General features: G+C 43.0%; 1 protein-coding gene across 2 annotated transcripts in view; it reads left to right on the top strand.

Moving 5' to 3' along the window:
- Fmn1 (formin 1) overlaps window positions 1-20,000 on the top strand; it is a 345,263-nt gene extending 325,263 nt beyond the window's left edge. For both annotated transcript variants that reach the window (XM_050134444.1, XM_050134445.1), the window contains 2 exons: window positions 11,191-11,275; window positions 12,707-20,000. In XM_050134444.1, coding sequence (XP_049990401.1) covers window positions 11,191-11,275; window positions 12,707-12,751 — 130 coding nt within the window. In that variant the 3' untranslated portion in view covers window positions 12,752-20,000. The remainder of the gene's footprint in view (window positions 1-11,190; window positions 11,276-12,706) is intronic.
- The last annotated feature ends 1,892 nt before the right edge of the window (window positions 20,001-21,892 follow it).

The raw sequence follows: 21,892 nt of genomic DNA, 5'->3' as shown, positions 1-21,892 counted from the left end.
TAACTCTTCCTTAAAGAAAACAATGTATTTTTCCCCTTGCACAGCAACGTGGATGTAAAGAGTTTTACGGTTGGGGACCTGGTTTCCTTCCTTTTGTAGCTGTCATTCTTAAGAGGTGGTCCTTATTCCCAAAATTGACAGTGACTCACATTGTGCCCACCTTCACCACTTTCATTACTGCCCATAGGTAGGGGAGGATGTGCCTTGTAATGTCTGTTGTATGAGATGGACGGTGCATATATCTGTTTCATTCTTAGCGATTAGGTAGAACTGAGTCTCGTGGACAAATACAAGGCAGACCAAGAAATGCAGGCTCAGCTGGAAGCCTTGTGCCAAGCTAAAGCCCCATGGGTTACTAGAGGAGTCGGGAAAATTGTATGATGATGCAATTGGCAGACTGGGTCACGTTTCCCACTCGTGGAATCCATGATTAACTTCACCGTTGCTGCTTTTTGACAATAGCGCTCTCTCGCTCTCTCTCTCTCTCTCTCTCTCTCTCTCTCTCTCTCTCTCTCCCTCCCTCTCCCTCCCTCTCCTTCTCCCCCCCATCTGTGTGTGTGTGTGTGTGTGTCTCTGTTGGTCTCTCACACATATGTATGCTCACATACTCACATGCACACACCCATGCACACAGACACACTCATGCACAGACACACACACAGACAGAGACCTCTCTGCTCTCACGGTACACTGGATCTCTTTTTCCTCCTAATCTTAAGCATGAAGCCTTCACAAGTCTCAGGTGTCTGTGCCCTGCCCCATTTGCGCATCCTTCCTTTGTGCTAGCCCCAGCTGCATATAGTTTTGCCCTCTACCCCGGCCTTGTCCTCCTGGGTCTTTCTGCAGAACAGACATGTTTTCTAAGGCTGAGGCCTGAGTCTCCCATTGCACAGTCAAGAGGCTGTCCAGCCTTCCTCTGCAAGGCAGTCTGTCCCTTCTCAGCTGAGGCCCAGCCCCTCAGAGCTTCCTCAGTTTCCAGTCACAGCAGTGTCCTTGTTGTGACAACCAAGAACGAGCTGGAAACCTGGTTGATCATCATTCTCCCAAGACAGCTTCTCTTTCTGATCCTTTCCGGTTTTGCCTCCTCGGTGGTTACTGGTCTTCATGTCAGATCCATAAAAGCTCTTCCCCAAATCAGAAACTCACCATCCCACTCCCAATTGGTCTCCTGCCACAGGGTTGCTGTCTTCTCCATGGCATCCTTAACATTCCATTCAGTTAGCTTTCACCATAGTCTGTTTCCCTTTGCTGCTGAAATAATGGGAGGTTAACCATAGCTGGAACATTAACTTTGTGGGTCCTCATAATCCTGCAAAAAAAGGGGGGGTTGGTTTTGCTTTGTTATTAAAGAAACATGGGGTAGTAAATGAACCACCAACATCACAGTTTCTCTAGTAACCAGTAGAATGAGGAATAAAACCCTAGAACCTGACGACCCCTTTTTTATAGCCTCCCCCCTCTGAACCTACTCTAATGACCCCTAACATTTTCTCACACTTATGCTTTCTGGCCAACCAAAGCATAGTCATCTTTCAAAACCAGCTCTTTTAGAACTACTCTTGATTTTCCTAACTAGGAGAATTGTATTTCCCTCTGGTCTGTAATGGTGTGTCCTTCTTACTCTATTAGTCAGAGTTCTCTAGAGAAGCAGACTGATAGGGTACATGCTTGCATACATACATACATACATACATACATACATACATACATACGGGATTATTATAGTATCTTATGGCCCTACTATTACCACAATGGCTGTCTCCCCATGAGAAGTCCAATGTCCAGTAGTTGTTCAGTCCATGAGGCTGGGTGTCTCAAGTGGTCTTCGCTGGAATTTCAAAGAATTCGGCTCTAAACCATTGCAAGAGTGAACTTGCTGATGAATGAGAAGACAAAGAGCAAGAGCTTCCTTCTTCCTTTTCTTTTATATTGGCTGCCATGAGAAGGCGTGGCCCAGACCTAAGGTATATCTTTATGCTTCAGAAGATCTGGATTTAGGGTGGGTCCTTCTACCTCAGATATTTTGATCAAAAAAAAATCCTCACAGGTGTACACAGCAGCTTAGGTTTTAGTTAATTTCTTTCAAGCTGATGAACAAGAATAGTCATTACAACATCCTTTAGCATTTAATCCATAGTAACTTAATATTTACCAGCTTATGTCCCCCTCCCAACATCCAAGACATAATTCTGTTCTCTATTGTGCCTTTGGTGGCAATTTCCTAGCACTGAGCCCAAATGTGTGTTTATCTGTCTGAGAAGGGCCTCATAATACAGTCAAATGTCATTAAGTGGGTATGAGAATTCCTTGTGATGGAGGAGGAAAAAAAATGATCTCAGGAAAATGTGAAATAGAGGGCTTTGGGAATATCACTAGTCTCACAAAAAGACCTCCTTCAGTAGAGTCATAGGGGAAACAAGCCAGTTGGAGATTAGTGGCTTGCTAACTAGGAAGACCATTGGCATCACCAAAAAGCACTGTGGAAATATGAGCCTATTTACTGAGTCAGGATCCCATGGAATAGGGCCTAGAAGCCTGTGGTCTCAGGACCCATCCCAAAATGTGTCCTGTGCTTGACTAAGACCTGATAAATGCCTTGACTCTGCTGCCCTTAAATCTGAGATGTAAACATTTGGGCAACAGCTCCCCACTGATTGTTACTTAGCCAAGTTTAGAAAGGACGAGACTTAGGTCATCCTGAAGGTCTCTTCAAACCCTAAGTTCCCGAAATTTGGGGTAAGAAACTGCATGTTGACATAATGGGTAAATTCTTTTACTTAGAAAAGGTGGGGGTAAGGACATCCAAAGGGGTCACATTGCAAATTGTGGGCTTGGAAGACTTAAGCACATAGGTTAGGAGAATTATGTAGTATGACCCCTGGGATCAGGCCAATTAGATACTATCTTTTCTGTTTGGTTAATCATGCTCATTTGCTCATGTATTTTCATATTCTCGTGTAAGCTTGTAGCACATAAACACATACTATAAAAATATCTATTATGGCAGTGACTTAAACATATGCATTCAAAATAACCATTATGTCTCAGGTTATGATATCCAAGTCATGAGACTGTTCTTGAAGAATTTATTGTAGTGATTTCAGACTGTTCCCGTCATGAAGTTTTCTCCAGCCTCGGTTTAGCTGTCTTTCCTGCAAAATGCCGAGGGTTTCACTATGCCATCAACTTGAGCACTTAGTGATTTATTTTTCATTCATTTGGTACTAAGAATTCTCTTTCTTTAAGAAATTGTATGCCCAAGAACATTAATGCAAAAGTCTACATATAATTTTTATATTCTCTATAGTACCTATTTCCTTATATACAGCAAGTACTCAGTTAATGCTGAGCACATACACAGTTACTGTGTTTTATTTGGTCCTGTCAAACTGATATAAGATTTTATGTCTATGGCTGGTAAGTGAGACATCTTAGTTATTTTGATACTGGTGGTAGAATACCTCAAATAAATCCCATATAGGTCATTTTTGCCCAACAGTATACAGTCTTAATAAATGTGTAAACAGAACAGACAGGATGAGACAAAGAACAACTGCCGGGGTAAAAGAATTCTCGACTCTATTCTTGACTGCATTACTTTCGATTTGTTTTGAAAAAAGAAAGAAGTGAAAATCCTTGGGATCCATTGCTATTCCAAGCCTCAAACTCCTTTGGCGCTCAAAGCGAGACTTCAGAGAATGTCTGTCCACACTGTTTCTCTAGCTTGGCAGAGACCGGTAGAAACACAAAGTAAGTCTTCGTTCAGCCAGGATATCTCTGAAGTACTAAGTGCGGGACTCCTGACACCTCCGGCCTTAGGCAGGTATACAACAGGGGGCTACCCAGGCAGTATGATTTGAGGGGTGCCATGAAGGCTACCTGCTCCAATCTCGTCACCCTCTTTTGTTGTGGTTGCAGCCACTGCAGAAACAGTCTGTGTCAATTCTAGTCTTTGGTGAGACTCAGTAGGTGGTAGAGGTTTCAAAACCAAAAGGTGGGGGAATCAGTATCTGCAAGCATAAACCTGTCTTCAGTATCAGCATCCGGATTGTCTCCCAGAGGCTGCCTGCCCTTTCCAGGGGCTCTGTAGACTTAGGACACAGCCTCCTTCATCCCCCAAGCTGCCTCCTGAATGCCTCTCGCAGGAGAGGAAGGGCGTCGCTGGCGCCTTTCACTCCGCACCTACACCTCTGGGTTGGCTGGGGTGTTGTGTCTACCAAGTGCAGAGTGATTGGCTTTAACTGATCCTGCATTCCAGGGTAGGTCTAGCCCCACGCCACTTCCACTCCCCTGTGGCCCGGACAAGAAGCTCTGCCAACGGAAGCGGCCTTTGTTGTGCAATTAATCACTCCAAGTCAAAGTGTGTTTAGGTACTAGAAGTGATAACCCTCGAGAGCTACGAAGTGGCTGATTTGTGTAGCTGTTGAAATCCAGGCCGCGGGAGGACATCCTTGGTTGTAAGTAGATATCTTACTTAGGCTCAGACTAGGGGAACTGTCGCATTTCAGGAAGTAGAAATCGTAGGCTAATTTATCATGGAATAACTTTTAAAGGAGAAATCCTGATATGTAAGCAGTTAAGTGTCCTAAGCCCTAGGATCTGCATTGAATTCCTGCTGCTCTTGTTTTGTGACAGCTTGTGAGATGGACTTGAGGGCCGTGAGAGTGGAGAGCAGAGGGTGGTGGTCAGGGTCAAGGGTCAGACTCCAAGGAAAGAACGGAGCTGGAAGAGCGTGTGTTTCTAAGTATGTTGCCCCACTGGCCTGCCTGTGATGAATGAATTGGAGTCACTCCTTGTTTCTCATTCTCTGTGGCCTTTCCCTCTGTTTTTACCTTCTTTCCCTTTATGTATAACACGGAAACTAACCAGAGATGTCCTTATCAACCGAAGTTTCTTTTCTGCAGAGGAATTAACACTCTGAGTCTTTTTGTTTCTTTGTTTTTTTAACCATCAGTGCAAAGTGACCTTGGTTATTTCCTTGACTTTCATAACTATTAATCATGTGCTATGGTTCTACCATTAAGAAATCAGAAATGCCTAGAGAATGCATTCTGTAAAGAAAGATAAACCGACAGTGGTTCCCGTAGCCCCTGTTGGTCTCGGGGAATAGTGGAAGGTCACTTATTTAGAATGGTGCCTGGACACTAGCTCAGTTGCCTTGAACCATGAAGAAACAACTTGATTCAGCAAACCGAAGACAGTACTTTGTGGATACATGAGGGGTATCTTTTTTTTTATTATTTATTAAAGATTTCTGTCTCTTCCCCACCGCCGCCTCCCTTTTCCTTCCTCCTCCCCCAATCAAGTCCCCCTCCCTCTTCAGCCCAAATAGCAATCAGGGTTCCCTGCCCTGTGGGAAGTCCAAGGACCACCCACCTCCATCCAGGTCTAGTAAGGTGAGCATACTGCCTAGGCTCCCACGAAACCAATAGGTACAGTAGGATCAAAAACCCATTGCCATTGTTCTTGAGGTCTCAGTAGTCCTCATTGTTCGTTATGTTCAGCGAGACCGGTTTTAACCCAAGCTTTTTCAGAGTTCCCGATAGAACATCCCCATTGTCTCAGTGTATGGGTGCACCCATGAGGGGTATCTTGAGACATGATCCAACTCCACAGGGCCAGGTCAACAGAGCTGTCCAACATCCAGAGAGAAGTATCCAGGTACTGGAAGAGGGATGCAGCACCAAGGGAGACCCCAGAATATCCTCAAAACCCACTGAAACAGCCTCCATAATGACAGTCCCATCCACATCAAAGTGCTGTGCCCGGTCTTCTCTCTCTGAAATGGCATCATATCGTTCATGTTCAATGTCTACATTCAAACAGTTTACCCTGGTGGCTCTAGTGTGAAACCAAGGTTGTGAGCACTTCCCTGGGCAGGAGCATCGAACACACATCCTTTCTCGCATGTGTGCTTTCCCACAGTGCACACTGGCAGCCATTTCAGTGTGCTAGAGCCTGCCATGACTCCTGGGGGAGCTTATGGATTGCAGGAAGAAAGAAGAAAAGCTAGTAGGCTTTCCAGAAGTTTTGCTCAAGCATTTATGGACCAAAGTTACAGCTTTTTCTCTCTCTAACATACGCATGTTGGAATGCTTTCTCCTGTATTTAAAGTTACATCTGGAGGGCTCAGCATATAATCCTTAAAGTAAAAACCTAGGTGCTTTTAACTACCAGCAGTCATGAACAACTCTGTGTGATAGTCTAGAGTAAATGTTTAGACCAGAAACAAAAATAGAACCCACATTGCAGCCAGAAACAGAAACAAGTTCCCAAACAATGGAGTCAAGGAGAAGACTGCGCATCTCTGTATGGCTAGAAATTGTCTAGCCAGCCTATTTTCTTTCATTACATGCAAAAAAAAAAAAAAAGACCATCTTTACCTCCTGGGTGGGATAAGGAAACACCTGACCTGGGACAAAGTTGTAACTCCTCTAGTCTCGGTTCCCTTGGGGGTGAAGTGCCCTGGACACCTTCAGGAATCGTGGCATGTATACGTGAAGTTGGCATGTATAAATATTTAGCACGTTAGGAGGCCTACAGTGCCCTTTCTCTTATATGTTTATAACTAGAACTAGACTTCTTAAATGTGCGGGGGATCTTTTATTCAAAAGTCAGGGCGGCCAATAAGTTTGCTAATAAGTCTTTTACTAAACTTTTAAACTGATTAAGATGGAAAGATATCGATTCTTCAGACGCGTGCGCTAAGAACTGACATGCAGACACAGCGTAGATGTTGAAATAGGAAGGTTCCCTGGTATACACAAGGCCTGTGATTTCCTCGTGTGGTTCTAGTGTGAAGAGAAATAAGACCCCCAGTTCTGAGATGAAAAGCCCTAAGTACCTCAAGAGAGGCTCAAAGTGCTTTGTCCACTGAGAAAAGAGAAATTACTTCTGTAATAAGAGAGATGGTGAAAGTTTTCATGACTTTTCCACTTGAGCTAGAATGGAAGAATGGACGGAGATTTTTTTTTAATTATTTGTTTTTATTTTATGTGCTTTGGTGTTTTGCCTGCATGTATATCCATATGAAGGTGTCAAGTCCCCTGGGACTGGAGTTGTGAGCTGCCATGAGGTGCTGGGAATTGAACCCGGGTCCTCTGAAAGAGCAGTCAGTGATCTTAATCTCTGAGCTATCTCTCCAGCCCTAGAAGGAGTTTGAACACATGAGTAAGAGAGGAATAGTACCTGATATGGCTATCATGTAGAGCCAATTGGTGGAGGTAGCCATGTTTAAAACTTCCTTAGGTTTTACATCAACAACATTACTTAGGTGTAGTAACATACCCACTTTTAACAGATAAGGAAACTGAGGCCAGAGGGGTTAAGTACTTGTCTAAGAACATTTATCTCCACAGGTCTAGATCTAGAAAAATTAAATTTAGAACACAGGGAAGAAATTTGACTGCTAAGCAGAAGCCTTTGAATCATGTACTACAGTTTACAGACTGGTAAATCAGGGTCAAATCTGGTTTCCTTCCAGTGGTTGTGAATAAAGACTATTATTAGAGCATAGCATTGCCTGACCTACCTGCATATCCCATGTGTGTTATTATTATACTACAATGACAGAGTTCAGTATTGGGGACACAGCATACAACCTGAAATCTTTACTCTCTGGCCCTTGATGGAAAATATTTGCTGACCTCTGCTCTAGCTGATGGGATCATTTGAAGGTGCTGGAGAAAGAAAGGCATATCCTTAGAGTCATGCATCTCTACTTGGGGCCACCTTAATCTGTAGCATGGCTTCAAAGGAGCTAGGCTATTTTAACATGACTTCAGTTGTCTAGGCTTTCATTCCTTCTCATCTAGTCCCCCACACTAGCCTTCCTCCAAGTCTCCTGGCCAAAACTATAAGATTTTTCAGAGTCCAGTCTAGTCACAAAAGCAGGTGGAATGCGCTAAGGGCTAGAAAACCAAACACTACAAGGAAGCTGGCAGAGAGCACTGGTCAGTTGCTAGCTTCTGACTGGTGATGAGGGTGATGGGAACAGCCCCAAGCTGAGCTGGTCCTGCTGTGCCTGATGCTCACCGTGCAGTGCTGGCCCTCTCAAAGTCGGTGGAATTTACTGCTGAGGATAGACAGTGACTAGTAAGAATTTCCCAGTTTGCTTTATACAGGATCCATCTCGGACCTGCTGATGTTGTAGCCACCTGTGATTTAAGGAACTCCTGCCTATTGTCCTCATCACTGTTCTTTTTTATCATTTATTTTCAATTTGCATGTGTGCATTATGTGAGTATGCACATACATGCATGGGTGAGTGTGTGCACATGTGAACGTGGAAAACATGTGTCTGTGTCAAGTGTGCTTTCCCAGTGGTTCATTCTCCACCTTAGCTTTAAAGACAGGGTCGTTCACGTACCAGTTGGCTAAGACTGGCCATTGAGATCCAGGGATCCTCCTGCCTCTGTCCCCAATCCATCGTTACAGTTATAGGCATATGCCACCACTACTGGCTTATGTGTGAGTGCTGGGAATTCAAATTTACGTAGTTATGCCTGGAGGCACCTTACCATTTGTGCCATCTCCAAAGACCTCCATCACCATTCTCGATACCTGAATTCCTTTAAAGATTGATTGCAATAAGTTATTATCTATTATTCAGTTACTGTATGTCAGGTACAGTGCAGATACTGAGGACAGAAGTAATGGAACTGTGTCCCCACTCGGAGAAGCTCCAGTCTGCTGTGATAGGGAGGTAGTTAAAAATGATCACAACACAGTAAGATATGTGAGCCTAAGAACTGGTCATCAGAAAAGAGCACAGAATCCACTCTACCCAATTAAACGTTCTTGTATGTAACTAGCCCCTAGTACCATTACAGTGTGGCCATGACTGCGGGTTAGTTCCCAACCCCTCATGATTTTTTGACCCACACAACTCCCCCAGCTCCACCTCTTGGGTATCCAAAGGACCCAAAGAGTGGTCACAGGGACACCAAGGCACTCAGGAAGTGGGAGGGTGATGCGAGCAGAAGCCAGGTAGCAGGCCAACTCCAAAAGCAGGGACCAGAATTGATAGGTAGAAAGGAACCATTAAAGCAAAAGATGGGCCAAAATGTTCTCTTCAAGGTCGTGACCATGAGATAGATGATAATTGCTCCCTAAACAGATCCTAGCTGGAAGAACTCCAGAAAGAACACACACTGCGGATACATTTGCATCTCCGTCATCTACACTGGAAAACCTCTCTTTAACGGTTGTTCTCCAGTATAGTCTGACCTGGTGGTGCAATCTGTTCTTGGCTGGATATAGTCACAGTTGTTGTCTCAAATGGGCAGCTTTAGTGGACAGTGTGGTATAGACACTCAGACCTATGACAGTTGTCTATCCGCAGCTTTGCAGATGTATTTCTTCTTGGGTTCTGTAACTCCTCTTCATTACTCCTCTTGTTTCATTTTTATTAACTTTCTGATACACCGGTTACCATGTTAAACTCATTGGAGTTACATTCTATACATGGACAGAAAGATTTGATTCGTGGATATATGTTCCAAACAGTCAAATCCTCCAAGAATCAAGCCTCTCAGCCATTTATAGATGATAACATGTACACAATTAATATAAAGTGAAAGGTTGTTTTTTTTTTACTTGAAACCCTGAAGGGAAAAAAAATGCTAAATTTTAAATGTCTGTGAATTGGTCAATCTTTTAATAGTTAATTTTTTTTAGAATTTTGAGGAAACTTTAAAAGTAAAATGCATGTTCTCATCACCTAGAATTACATATTCTCTAAGAGTTTAAATAAATAAAATTATTAATGTTATACATTTAAAATGGAATTCACTTAATATACTGCTCAATCCCTTATCTTTTATCCTTCCAGCAATCACCTCTCTCAATAATTTAATATCTTTCCAGTCTCTTTTGGATACTTTTGTGTGTGTTGAGTCTATTAATGATATTATAATTCTTTTCATGTGCCTGTTGACCATTTGTATGTAATTCTTGAAGAAATATTTGTTTGAATCTCTGTTCATTTGTGGAGAAAGAGTAATTTCATCTTTAAAAAAAATAACATCTTTATTAATTCTTGGAGAATTTAAAACAAGATGTCTTGATCTTCTTTGCCTACCACGCCCCCAACTCCTATTGGTTTGTTTGCTTGTTGTTTGTCCCTAGAAGAGCTATCTTACCACCAGATGCCCTGGTCCTCTGCCTCTTACAGTCTCTCTGCCCCATCTTCCTATGTGTTCCCTGAGCTTCAAATATGTGTTGTAAATATATTTGTTTATATTAAATTACATATAATGTTAATATAAATTTATTTATATTTATTATCTCATTGATAAATTTATTAATTGTGGTGGTTACCATAATTCATCTTTTTATTTGAGCTATAAGCATTCATAAATATTCTAGACAAAAGCCCCACATCAGATCCATGATTTTCAGTTTTTATTTACATTTTTAGGTTGCCTTTTCACTTCACTGCAGTGAACTTATGAATTTTATGCTTATAGTAGTCATACGTTTTCTCAAAATTTTCATTATCCAAAATTGTCTCAACATTATCCCCTGTGCAGATAGTCGGCCAGGCTCAGTAGGCCATCTGCCCCGCCTACTGAATCCGAGTTCAGGATTCTCTTCATCCTGCACTGTGACATTGTTCACAGCCTCCCCTAGTTCATCTTAGTGGCTTCTCCAGTGAGAACTGAGCTGTGGTTAAGCAGAGTAGCATTCACACTAGAGTTTAAAAGTCATAGCAGAAAGCTATTAGAAGCACCTGGCTACCGTTACACAGGGGATAATGCCATCCTGGCTGACAACCGAGCACATAGACAACAGTCTATGAGACATATAATGGAGGGGGAAATGGTGGGTTTAATATTTACAACATGCCTTTGCTTTGTTTTGATATATTCAGATATGCAAATCCCTGTCAGTGTGCTCTAGGTACCTGCAGGGTTCAGTGTGTAACATACCCTACAGGTATCTATGGTAGGTATTGTTGTGGGCTTTCCTGCTGGTGAGCGTGGATATCCACTGAGTGAGTGTCACTGTGATGAAATTACCTGGCCAGACATTTCTCAGAATGTACCCCCGTGGTTATGGGACAATTAACTGATTAAAACAGTAACCACTGACCTCCGCCTTCAGAAGCAGTAAGATTTCTGCTCAACTCAACCTGACCTTTTTCTGCTCTTCCTCTCTTTCCATCTCTCCTTCCCATTTCTGTTTCAGGTTGAAGATGGCTCAGGCATCTGTCAGCAAACTGACATCAGAGAAGAAAGTGGAGACAAAGAAAATCAATCCCACTGCTAGTCTGGTAAGCCACGTTTTTCAGCATGACTTCTAGCTTTAGCGTCATATCTGGGCTACACTCCCGAGAGAAGGTGAATCTAAAAAACAAAACTCAGGGAAGATATGGGAGAATTGGTATCATTCCTCCCGTCTTAATACCATGTGGTTTAAAAACAAAAGTAGGCATGAAGGGATAAAGCATGTTTTTGTATGTGGAAACTGCAGACCCAACAGAGGTCACTTGGAATAAAGCAGATTACGTCACTTGCCATTTTATATCCATCTCTGATTCTCTCCCCCTTATCTCCAGGTGCCTTCCTCCTGAAAGGGTCCTGTGTATTCACCATCATTCTTCCCATCAAGGGAGGAGGCAGGATGTCCCCTAGGAGCTACTAAGAAAGTTGAGATGCAAAAATGTACTGTCTGCCTAATGTCACTTGGCAAAGACATGACAAAAAGCCTGAGCAGACAGGAGTGGGGATCTCCTCACATATGTTCCTTATATTGGAAGCCAGCCAGTCTCTTTGTGCTTCCCTGGGTCTGAGAAAGTTGTCCTCCAGAGTCCAGTGTTCAGTAGAGGTCACAGTGATTCTCTACCTGTGTGCCACAGACTGGATTAGTGTCCATCCCTGTTGCTGCAGTCAAACACCCCACAAAAGCAACTTAAAGGGAAAGAGGGTTTGTTGTGGCTCCTGGTTGGAAGTTATAGTCCATCATGGTGGTGAAGTCACAGAAGCAGGAGCTCGGGACATCCAGGTACACTCTACCCGCAGTCAAGAAGCAGAAAACAGTGGCCACTAATGCTCAACTCACTGTCTTCCCTTTACATAACCCAGGATCCCATCCCAGGGAATGGAAGCACCTATAGTGGGCAGGTCTTCCTACTTCAGTTATCCGAATCAAGCTAATCTGTCCCAGGTGTGCCCAGGGGTTAACTAAACCCTCACAGGCGTTTGGCTTCCAGGTGATTCCAGACCTTGTCAAGTTGAAAATGAACATTAACCGTAGTACAGTTGGCATTGCTGCATGATTGGGAACCCAGGATTATTGGGAAGGAGACAGCCCAGGTTTAAATCTCAGCATTGCCCTAAAACCTCAGTAAGGTTTCTTTCATTTTGTTCTCTTCAAGGGAAAGAGGGCAATGATGATCCCAACTCATTTTGAGGCAACGGGAAGGGCATGTAGAGTACCAGTTCCGTAATAGGGGTTCCGTAAAGATTAGCTACTGTTCCTGCTTCCGTGAAGAGCAATAGTGGGGCACTGGGAATATATTCCTCCACGCTGTGATGTATTTTGTCCAAGGGGAAAAAAAACAATAGAAATACTGTTACTTCTGTGGTATTTAGTACAATTATAACTCACCATTTCAGACCAGAATTTGAGAAAGTTACCAGAACTTGAGACAAAAATGTTTAAAAAGTAGAAATGACAATGGATCTGCTTTCTTCTTGAACAGAAAGAAAGACTGCGTCAGAAGGAAGCCAGTGTGTCAACAAGCTAAGATGAACACAGAAGGAAAGTTCAGGGCGAGAGGACGCAGCCCAGTGCTCCTTTAGACACCAGTGCCAAGGGGAGCTCCCGACAGATCTGTTACAGAACATTTGCTTTGCTTACCTCCTTCGGAGGTCGTCTGCAGGAAGTGCCCTGTGCCGCCTTTGAGGGGTCCCTTGTTAGTCCATGGGAACAATGCAGGGCTATGTATGGGAATATTACAGGAATATCTGATCATTGTTTCTTATAGAAATCCAAAGCCCATGCTATAAAAGAATCAGACGATGTACCAATTTTTTTTTGCATTTTAGTTTATGTTGAATTTCTAAGCTTCCCAGTGTATAACCATCATGGAAAAAGAGGTACCTCTTTTGTGGTGATTGCCGTGAGAGAACTCAAGCCCTGTTCCTCACACATTGTGGGTTTTTGTTTTGTTTTGTTTTGTTTTATTAATCTTAATCTTGACCCAGTTGTACCAAGATCCTATGGCATTTTCAACAAAAATGTTGAAACTTACTAGAAGTGTTTTTGAAGAGGTTCAACACTGTGTATCTCACAGACTAGGGAAATGATTTTTGATAATGACAATTACGATATAATGAAAAGGAAAAAAGATTAAGATTTCCCATGGGTTAAGAGAGAGAATAATAGCCATAAACCATATCCTGGAGACTTAAGTTATGATGCTAAGAGCGAACATTGGCCACTGAGATCAGCTCACACAGCTAGCACGGCTTCCTGGCCAGTAGAGATTCTGTACCAACTTCTATTAGAAACAGGGAAGGACAGACTTGGATCGAGTGTCCACTTGGGCAAGGGACCGTGTGGCTTCAGACCCACCCTGGACCATGAATGAGTGCTAAGCAGACAGGCAGAGAGGTTACATTGTACTCCACCACTTGCTGCTTGGTCTCTTCCACCGTTCCCAAGCTATTTCCAGACAGGAGACCAAATGTCTACTTTCATCATGGCCTTGACTCAAAAGCATGTGAAGGAAGGGTCCAAAATGTGATGGTCAGAAAGAAGTTCTCTACTTTAAAGCGCAAGCAAGGTGGTTGTGTTAGTATTAACCTCTGAATGGACTGTCAGGGGCAGGCTGTGTTTTCCCACTCTGGCCCTTAAATCTGGAGAAAAGCCTCCTGAGACCCTTTTCCTACATTTTTCTCCCCAACACAACTGCTGTTTGAATTTCCCTGGTGAGAAAACGAGAGGACTGGGCATGAACTGAGGATTGAAGACTGTGTTCTTAACCCTTGATGTAATGAAGGACTGTCCTTTTCTTCTCTTGGTTGAGACAGTTTAGATTTACTCAGAATCTTGCATCGCTTGCTGATCTGCCTACCTCTGGCTGTCTTGTGGGGCCTGCCTCTTGCCTCAGCAACTTTCTCAAACCTTTGAACTTGCCAGATACCTTAAATGTCTTCCTGGAATCTGCCTGTCAGTCTTCACCCCCCTCCCCCACTCAGGGACACTCTGAGAATAGATGCAAGGTAATGAAAGCATCACCATAGCCAGGCACAGTGCAAACCGTGTAAAGCAAGAGTAGCTGGTACCTACAAGTCACAGTTGCCACATCCATGCGGGTGCTAATTGTCTTTCAGTGACCCGAAGGAAGGGACGTGGTCACGTGGTTTATTTTAATCAAAATGAAGGGATGAGACAAAATAGACAATCAAATAAGAAACTTACCATGAAGAGAATGCCTTGGCATCGCTGTTCTTTTCCTATTGCCTTTTGTATATTGTTTCTGTTTATTCTCGCTGTAACTATAAAGAAGAACAAAGGACTTAACCAACAAGGCAAATTGCACCTGCGGACATCCTGTTCTCCGTGGCCTCCTTGTTAGGACTGAAGTGCAAAAGGAAAGTGCAAGTTTGTCTCTACCTCAGGAGCCATGCCAGCGTTCTGTCTGCACAGCCTACACCTGATGGATCCTGGGGATGGGATGAGTGGAACAGGAGGCCTTCAGTGGGGCTGATGCCACCTCGGGTCTCTAAGACGATCATGAGTCATCACAGGTGGCACTGTCTCTCTGTGCTTCCAGAACACAGCAGATCCTCCAGGCTGTTGGGAACTGGGGTGGGGGACAAGGGACACACCTTTTTGTTTTCTAATATCTTAACTCTATTTTCTAGTACCCCCCCCACACACACACACCATTTAAAAAGTCAAAGACAAAACCAGCCGGGGTAAGGATGCTGCAGAGACGGCTCAGTAGTTGAGAGCACATACTGTTCGTATAGATGGCCTGAGTTTGGGTTCCATTGCCCATGTTGGGTGGCTCACCATCGCTATAACTATCTCGAGCAATCTGACATCCTCTTCTGTCCTCCATGGACACGATGCACACAGAGTCATACACATACCTACACACACACACACACACACACACACACGTATGCACATAATTAAAAATTAAAATAAATCTTAAAAAGCAAGCGGGGACAAGATACAGCAAGATACATGAAAAAAAATCGAAAGGTATATTTCTCCCCAAATATTTTATTTTACAAAGTAGTTTAAATTGTGTTAAAAATTGCTAGTAGAAAGTATGGTATTTTCCTTGATTTTCATTTTACTTTGCCTGTATTGGGGGAGGGGAGGAAGTACCAAAAGATTATGTGAAACATGCATGCATAGATTTGGTCATCTACAAATAAGTTCAATTATTGAATCAAAACAGGCGCATACTATGAAATCCAAAGTGGTAGGAGTCCTGAGTAAGCAGGTATGAAGCCAAACGGCTGTGACGAGCAGCCACAAAGCTGCCAGCCGTCTGCCTGGAGCCGCAGCTTACGTCAGGCTGTCTTTACAATGGGTTTGAAAGAGTCCAGATTGTCTCTAAAAAGCCACGTAGAGAAAGGCATGCATTCTAGAGCCGTATGTGCCTCTGTCCTTCCTCTGGATTCCCCTGAGGGGAGTTTATAAGTGAGTGGAATATCAGAAGACCATGAATATCAAAATCTATAGTTTAGCTCGTGTGGCTTGAGGGACCCTGCAGGAGGGTGAACTGATCTGTCACCCAGGTTAGCTACTTCACCTGCATAAGGACATCTGCAGTGCAGGTGAACGGAGTCCCTTCCCAAACTGATAGAGTTGTGAAGGAAATTTACGTCTCACAAACGGGAGATAGCACTGGATAGGTTTTCATCTCCCAGCAATGGAAAGCCACTTAGAAGCTATGACCCATACAGAAAGGACCTAAAGAAAAGCACCCCCAATACTCAGTTCCGCAGCTCTTCCCCTCTAGTCTTACACAATTGTTCTTAATGCTGGTGGCACTCGGATCCAGGCACAACCAGGCTCAGTTTCACAGCTGTATGTGACCAAGCTACTTCCCTCGTTCCTGCTTTCCCTGTCAGCTGTTGACACCTTGTAGGGAACCCTCATTATGTATTTCACCCTTCTTCACTCCCCTCCACAAGGATGGGCAATCTCCCAAACTCCCTCAAGATAACACTTGGCGGGAAAGTGGAGAATCTGAAAGAGTCTCAGCGCACTTCACACGAGACCAGCTCAGTAGCCTCCTTTGTTGCAATGCAATGCCTTGTATCACACTTGGGGAATTTGAATACTTAACAGCTACTTGGATACATGGGCACATGAAAATGGTAGCTCGCTGACTGTCTCCTCAGGTGTCATCAGGTTTCAAAAAAAAAAAAGAAAGAAAGAAAGAAAACTAGACAAGCAAAAGAAGCCATATGCTGCCCTTAAGTGGAACGTGTTGGCCTCCATTTACACTCTATCCCAGCCCAGCCCATCTTCAGACACCCTAGAGATGACCAGTGCCATTGAGGCCTTTTATTCTCTGCTTTTCTCTTTGTTTCAGTCTTTCGCTCACATGAACCCTACACTTTATTCCATATTGTTGTTATCAAACACACGGTCTGAAGAAGACTGACCTAACTTCAGTTCTGTCTCTGTTTTGCTGTTTTGCTCATCTGTGTTGTTTTTCTAAGAACAAATTAAGCTCACATACTCCACACACTACATACCTCACGCTACGCCCTCTGTCCTCAGATAATTTTCGTCTTATCTAAGGACTCTACTGGAGTCTGATTCAACCACTTCCGTGCTTCCATGGTATTTTTTTTTCATGGTTCCTGTGAAACATGACAGCCCTGGGCTGTCAAAACACAAACGAGTCAGTAGGCTCAGGCGGAAATGAACACCCCAGGGAACAGACAGGCTCTACCACATTCAATAGGGTTGTCACCTAGGCTGAGTGTTTCTTAGAACTTCTTGTGTCCCCCACCTCAGAAGCTGCAAAAATGTCTTAGAGAGAATGTTCATTCCATAACTAGTGTAGGTTTCCAATGAGTTATATTTATATCAAGTAAGAAATCGAGTGTATACCAGGAGCTGTTTGCCAAAGTCATGCCTGCTCTCCTCCACTGTTCTCTTCCAGGGTTTTCTTCAACTTCCACCTTATAATGCAAAGTATTTTTTAATTGTTCACCTAAGTTGGCTTCCCTACTTGATATTTCTCAAACAAAAGCCCAGCCCTAAAGACCACTGAGCACCCAGGGAAGTTACTCTGCCTCACCATAGCATGTTCAAAAATGAACAACTCTGGGAATGCATGGAATGAATTTTAATTCTAGTCTATAACCTTAAGGTGTGAAAAGGTGCATAGGGCGTGCACAAATTGTCCTGCTCTCCCGTTGAAGGGCCAAAGAGCGTTCAGAATACTTACATTGTAGGTATGTTTTGTGAGCTACAAATATCTTTTTTTCCTCATTTTTAGAAGGATGTACTTATTTTTGCTTTATGAGTATGCTTGTCCATCTACATGTATGTATGTGTACCACCTGTGTGCCCAGTGCAGAAGCTAGTAGGAGGCTGTTAGATCCTCTGGAACTGGAGTTACAGACAGTTGTGAGCCACCACTTGGAGGCTGGGAACTGAACCTGGATCCTCTGCAAGAGCAGCAAGTGCTCTTAATCATTTCTCCAGCCTCCCTTTCCTACCAGCTCTTTCTGGATACAACCTAAGGTTTTCATGTCTGATCATCAGTCTCAATAGTGGTTCTGCACAGAGCCTAGAAGGCATTCACTACTCTTGGAAACAAACCCAGGTTTTGAAGTGATTCTGTCTGCAGTGATTTGAATAGAGTTTGTGAAGTCTACCAGAGGCACAGGTTTCTTTTAAAATTGTTAATTTTATAATTCTACTATTTTCCAACTTCCTGAGACACAAATACCATGCCTCACTGGCCCACTGACCACTGTGTGCGTAATCTTTGAGGATTATGTGATTTAAGGGAAAAGGGTTTCCCTTTAAGGGAGCAATCTAAGATAGTCTCCGAAAGGCAGAGCATTTACAAATTAGACCCTGGCTAATTTTTAAGAGCCTTTAGTGGAAGCATGTCATCAATTCATCACAGTGTTTTCCGTCTGTGAATTATAATCCAGACTAGTGTGGGAAGCAGGCTCACTAGACTTTGATTTAGGGATCATGGTTTTTTTGCCTGGAAAATAAGCTTTGGCCTGCATGTCTAGAAACTCTCTGAAATCAGTTAGCGTCCTAATATGAGTCAGATGCCACAGAAATGTAAGTCGCTTTAACTCATTTATGGTTTGGCTCGGTTTGGTTTAGTTTTCTTAGCACCACCTGGGATCGTGGAAGCTGCTTCCTAAGATTCCCGTTGACTTTTGCAGTATCTCCTGTCCACCTTATGGGATCTCAAGCAGCAGGGGATGACAGAGGAAACCCAGGAAACAGGAGAGAAGAAAAACTGAACGAACCCAGTGCAGTGTTTTTACATAGCCTTTGCCGTGATAGTACCAGGGGCATTTTTTAATAGAAATGAAGGCCATTTGTATTAGGCAAATAGGAGTGTTCCGTGTTGTTATACAGCTCAGTGACAGACTTTGTGCTGACCCATGTTTAGCTCAGTAATGTCCAGCTTCAGATTCTGCTACAAGAGTGACTTGCCTGAGGACCTTTCTGTGTCTTCTCTACCTGCTCACAAGCCACAGCAGCAGCTAGCATCATCTCGCTTTCCTCCATTCCATGCTTCATCTTCACACTTCTGCAGCTTTTCCTGGACCCAGCTACTCTGTCCTCTCCAGCGCAGACACCGAATGCCCCTCAGCCCTCTCAGGCCCTGGGCTTCAGCGTCCAGTGTTTGGACAGAGCACTATTGTCACCAAGGAGCCTGTGTGAGTGAGACACACTGCTGAAACTGCCTCTTGCTAATGTCACCATCACCTCATCACTTAGGCAAAGGGGGAAAATCCATAAAAGAGGTGGAAAATGCATCTCTTTTTTTCATTTCGCTCTGCTTTATTAAAGAGGTTGGGTGTTCTAGTTCTTGGTCCCTCGCAGAGTTTCAAACTGTCTAATTAGAGAACACTTTTGATCCGTCGGAGCAGCTATGACCAGGCGAAATCTTGGGCTCTCAGCTTTCTGTGCCGCTGGACAAATTGACCTCTGTGCAAACATTATGAACCCTCAGACTTCTTATTGCCACTCCATTTGTACTATTGCTCATGACTCAAGCATCTACCACAATCTGAACTGGGATGTTGACATTTTGTGGTTCTTTTCAGATTCACAGTAACTGTTATGCTCTTAAAAGCACTCGTAGAAATGCAAGCATGTCCTGCAGAGTTGACTGTTTTGCCCTGGTAAAATCTGGTAAAATCCAGTCTTTCTATTCAAATATTAGACCAATTCATAAGGTGTAACTTTAAGGAATTTTAACCAATAAAATAAAGATAGCTTTGGGAAGGAGAAGCACTTTATAGACATGAAACCTTATTTTCCATGTTCTTGGATGTTTGTAAGCATAATAAGCTAACTGAATTTGGGTATTTTCCCTTTAAGTTAAAAATAGTATGTATTTCTAATTGCATATTTAATTTTGTCAACCAACACTGAGAAATGTTCGTGAGTTGAATCTGTAAATGTAATTTGCAACCAAATGAAGTATTTATTTTTAAAAAGAAAAGGTGAAGGAACCAACATTGACTTGTACATAATGAAAATATGTGTGTATATAATTTTTTTCCTTCTTGACACTACTTGATCATTATATCAAGTGTATTTTTGTACATAATATATATTGGTTAGAAAAATTTAGATTGTCTATTGAAAGAAATTCTATCTCTGTGATAGATTATATTTATCCTAATCTATTGATATTCTGTTGATTTGTTTTAAGAGACAGAACACTATTTTTTTGAATTTCCAGAGAATTGCATTCGCTGCACTACTTGTGAATATGTTAAGGGTATTTTAATAAATCTTGGTTTCATGTCCCTCTGGTGTGTGATGGAGATGTTGTATCTGCAGCCATTTGATGCCCTCATTTCTAACATTTGTTCCTGCTCATTTCCAAGAATTCTGCTGGAAGTAGCGTTGAAGAGTGAGGTCTCTGTAAGTCCATCATATATCATCCCTTTCTCCCCATCCACGTAATCAACAAAGGACAGTCTGGCTAAACATTTAAGACTAACAAAAGATGGAAACCCAGCTAGGCTTTATCCAAAACAGCACCACCAGAACATAAATTTCTCAAGGAGGAGACAGGAGGATTGGTGACTTCCAGTAACAGGTGGAAAGTTATATACCAGGGAAATGTAACAGAATATAGTTACATGTGTTCTGGCACCAAGCAGAGGTACAAGGTTTCTTTCTGTTTTTTGTTTCTTTGTTGTTGTTGTTTTCAGGCAGTGATATAAAGTATAGCAATGCTTTATAAGTAACATAAAAGTCCACAGTTTAAATCAAAAATCACTTCTACAGAAATTGTTTTTGATCAGCTCATTTGTTCAGTGTTAGTTTTTTATATGTTTGCCAAAATATGCCGCATTATATGCTGTGACATCGATGCCCAGATACTAAAATACTAGAACATCTTCTAAATTATAGAATCACTAAGCTGTGGAATTGTTGAGACCCTGGAGAAAATCTTATCTCTAGAAAACCACTGAAGTTTTCTTCAGTGCCTTCTTAATATTTATGCTTGTGACCATATGCCCAAGGTTGCTGTGAGTCTAGGCTAGAGAAGATTCTTTGCAGTAGGCAGCAGTGGATGGAGAGAAGATATGTAATTGTTAAGATGCTAAAAAGTAAAAGACCAAGTTTCTCAGCCCTGAATGAGACACTCGTACAGCCTGAGCCCTGGATTTTCTTCAAAACTTCAAACGTTGCTGAGAGGATGTCCTGGGGAAGCATGATCCAGCGAACAGAAGAGCTGTCCTCCAGAGCCGTCACCTCTCCCGATCGCCCTTCAGGTTGGTGAAGAGCTTTTCTTGGCAGCCCTCAACAGCAGACTTAAAAGCTTTAGCTGTGGTCGGAGTTCATATTTCAGAACCATAAAGTAGAAAGAAATGGTTTATAGCCTAATACTTGATATCCAAGGAATTGATTGAAAACTGTCTGGAACATCTGATAGATGTGTTGACATAAGAGGTCAGACTGAACTCTGCTCCCACATTGCAAAGATGAGCTGCACCCCAGAAAGCAAGGGGGTGGGTGGGGTGAGGGACCAGCCTTTGTTGGTTGTTTTCTCATCTTCCTCTGAACTGCATACTTTAGAAGCCTGTCTTCTGAAAGAAGCTGGAAGGGCATTCCCGGCAGACAGGGCAGGGTTTGTGCTGTAACTGCTACATCCGTTTGTAAAGGTTTTTCAAAGACGGTCTTATCTTGCTCTCAGTCCAGGGGTAGGGGCAGAGGTGGCTGGGATGAAGTCTGATAAGAGAGCCAAGCCCTCAGGAAGGGGTACCCAGGTCTGGAAAGATTTTCTTTTACCTCAGACTAAAGATGGCGCTTGTCAGACCTCTGGGTACCTTTAATTCAACTTCATTTTAAAGTATGAAGAATGAGGCCATACAGACTGCTTTGCAGGTAGTCACTGGGCTTGGGTAAGACTTTGACCATGGGAATGCTTTTAAATGTCGTGTTGGTGTGAGCTTCTCCACTATTTCTGTGAAGGAGGCAGAGACAAGGGGAAGCCTTTACTGGCTCAAAACAATGAAAGCTTAATGAGACTTGAACACCAGCAGCCAGTGTTCTGCCAGGATGGGCTGACTTCTTAGGGGCTAGAGTTTGTAGTTAGACACGCCTGTGAGTGGAAACTGGGCCAAATGCCTTCAGCCTTTCAATTGGGAGCCTACTTTATATTGCTTGGTGACAGTCATTG

Source organism: Alexandromys fortis, unplaced genomic scaffold (genome assembly GCF_014885135.2).
Source record: "Alexandromys fortis isolate MF-2015 unplaced genomic scaffold, M_Fortis_MF-2015_v1.1 scaffold_6, whole genome shotgun sequence".
Lineage (NCBI taxonomy): Eukaryota > Metazoa > Chordata > Mammalia > Rodentia > Cricetidae > Alexandromys > Alexandromys fortis.
The sequence above is the reverse complement of the archived record's forward strand: the minus strand, read 5'-3'. Positions and strand labels throughout refer to the sequence as shown.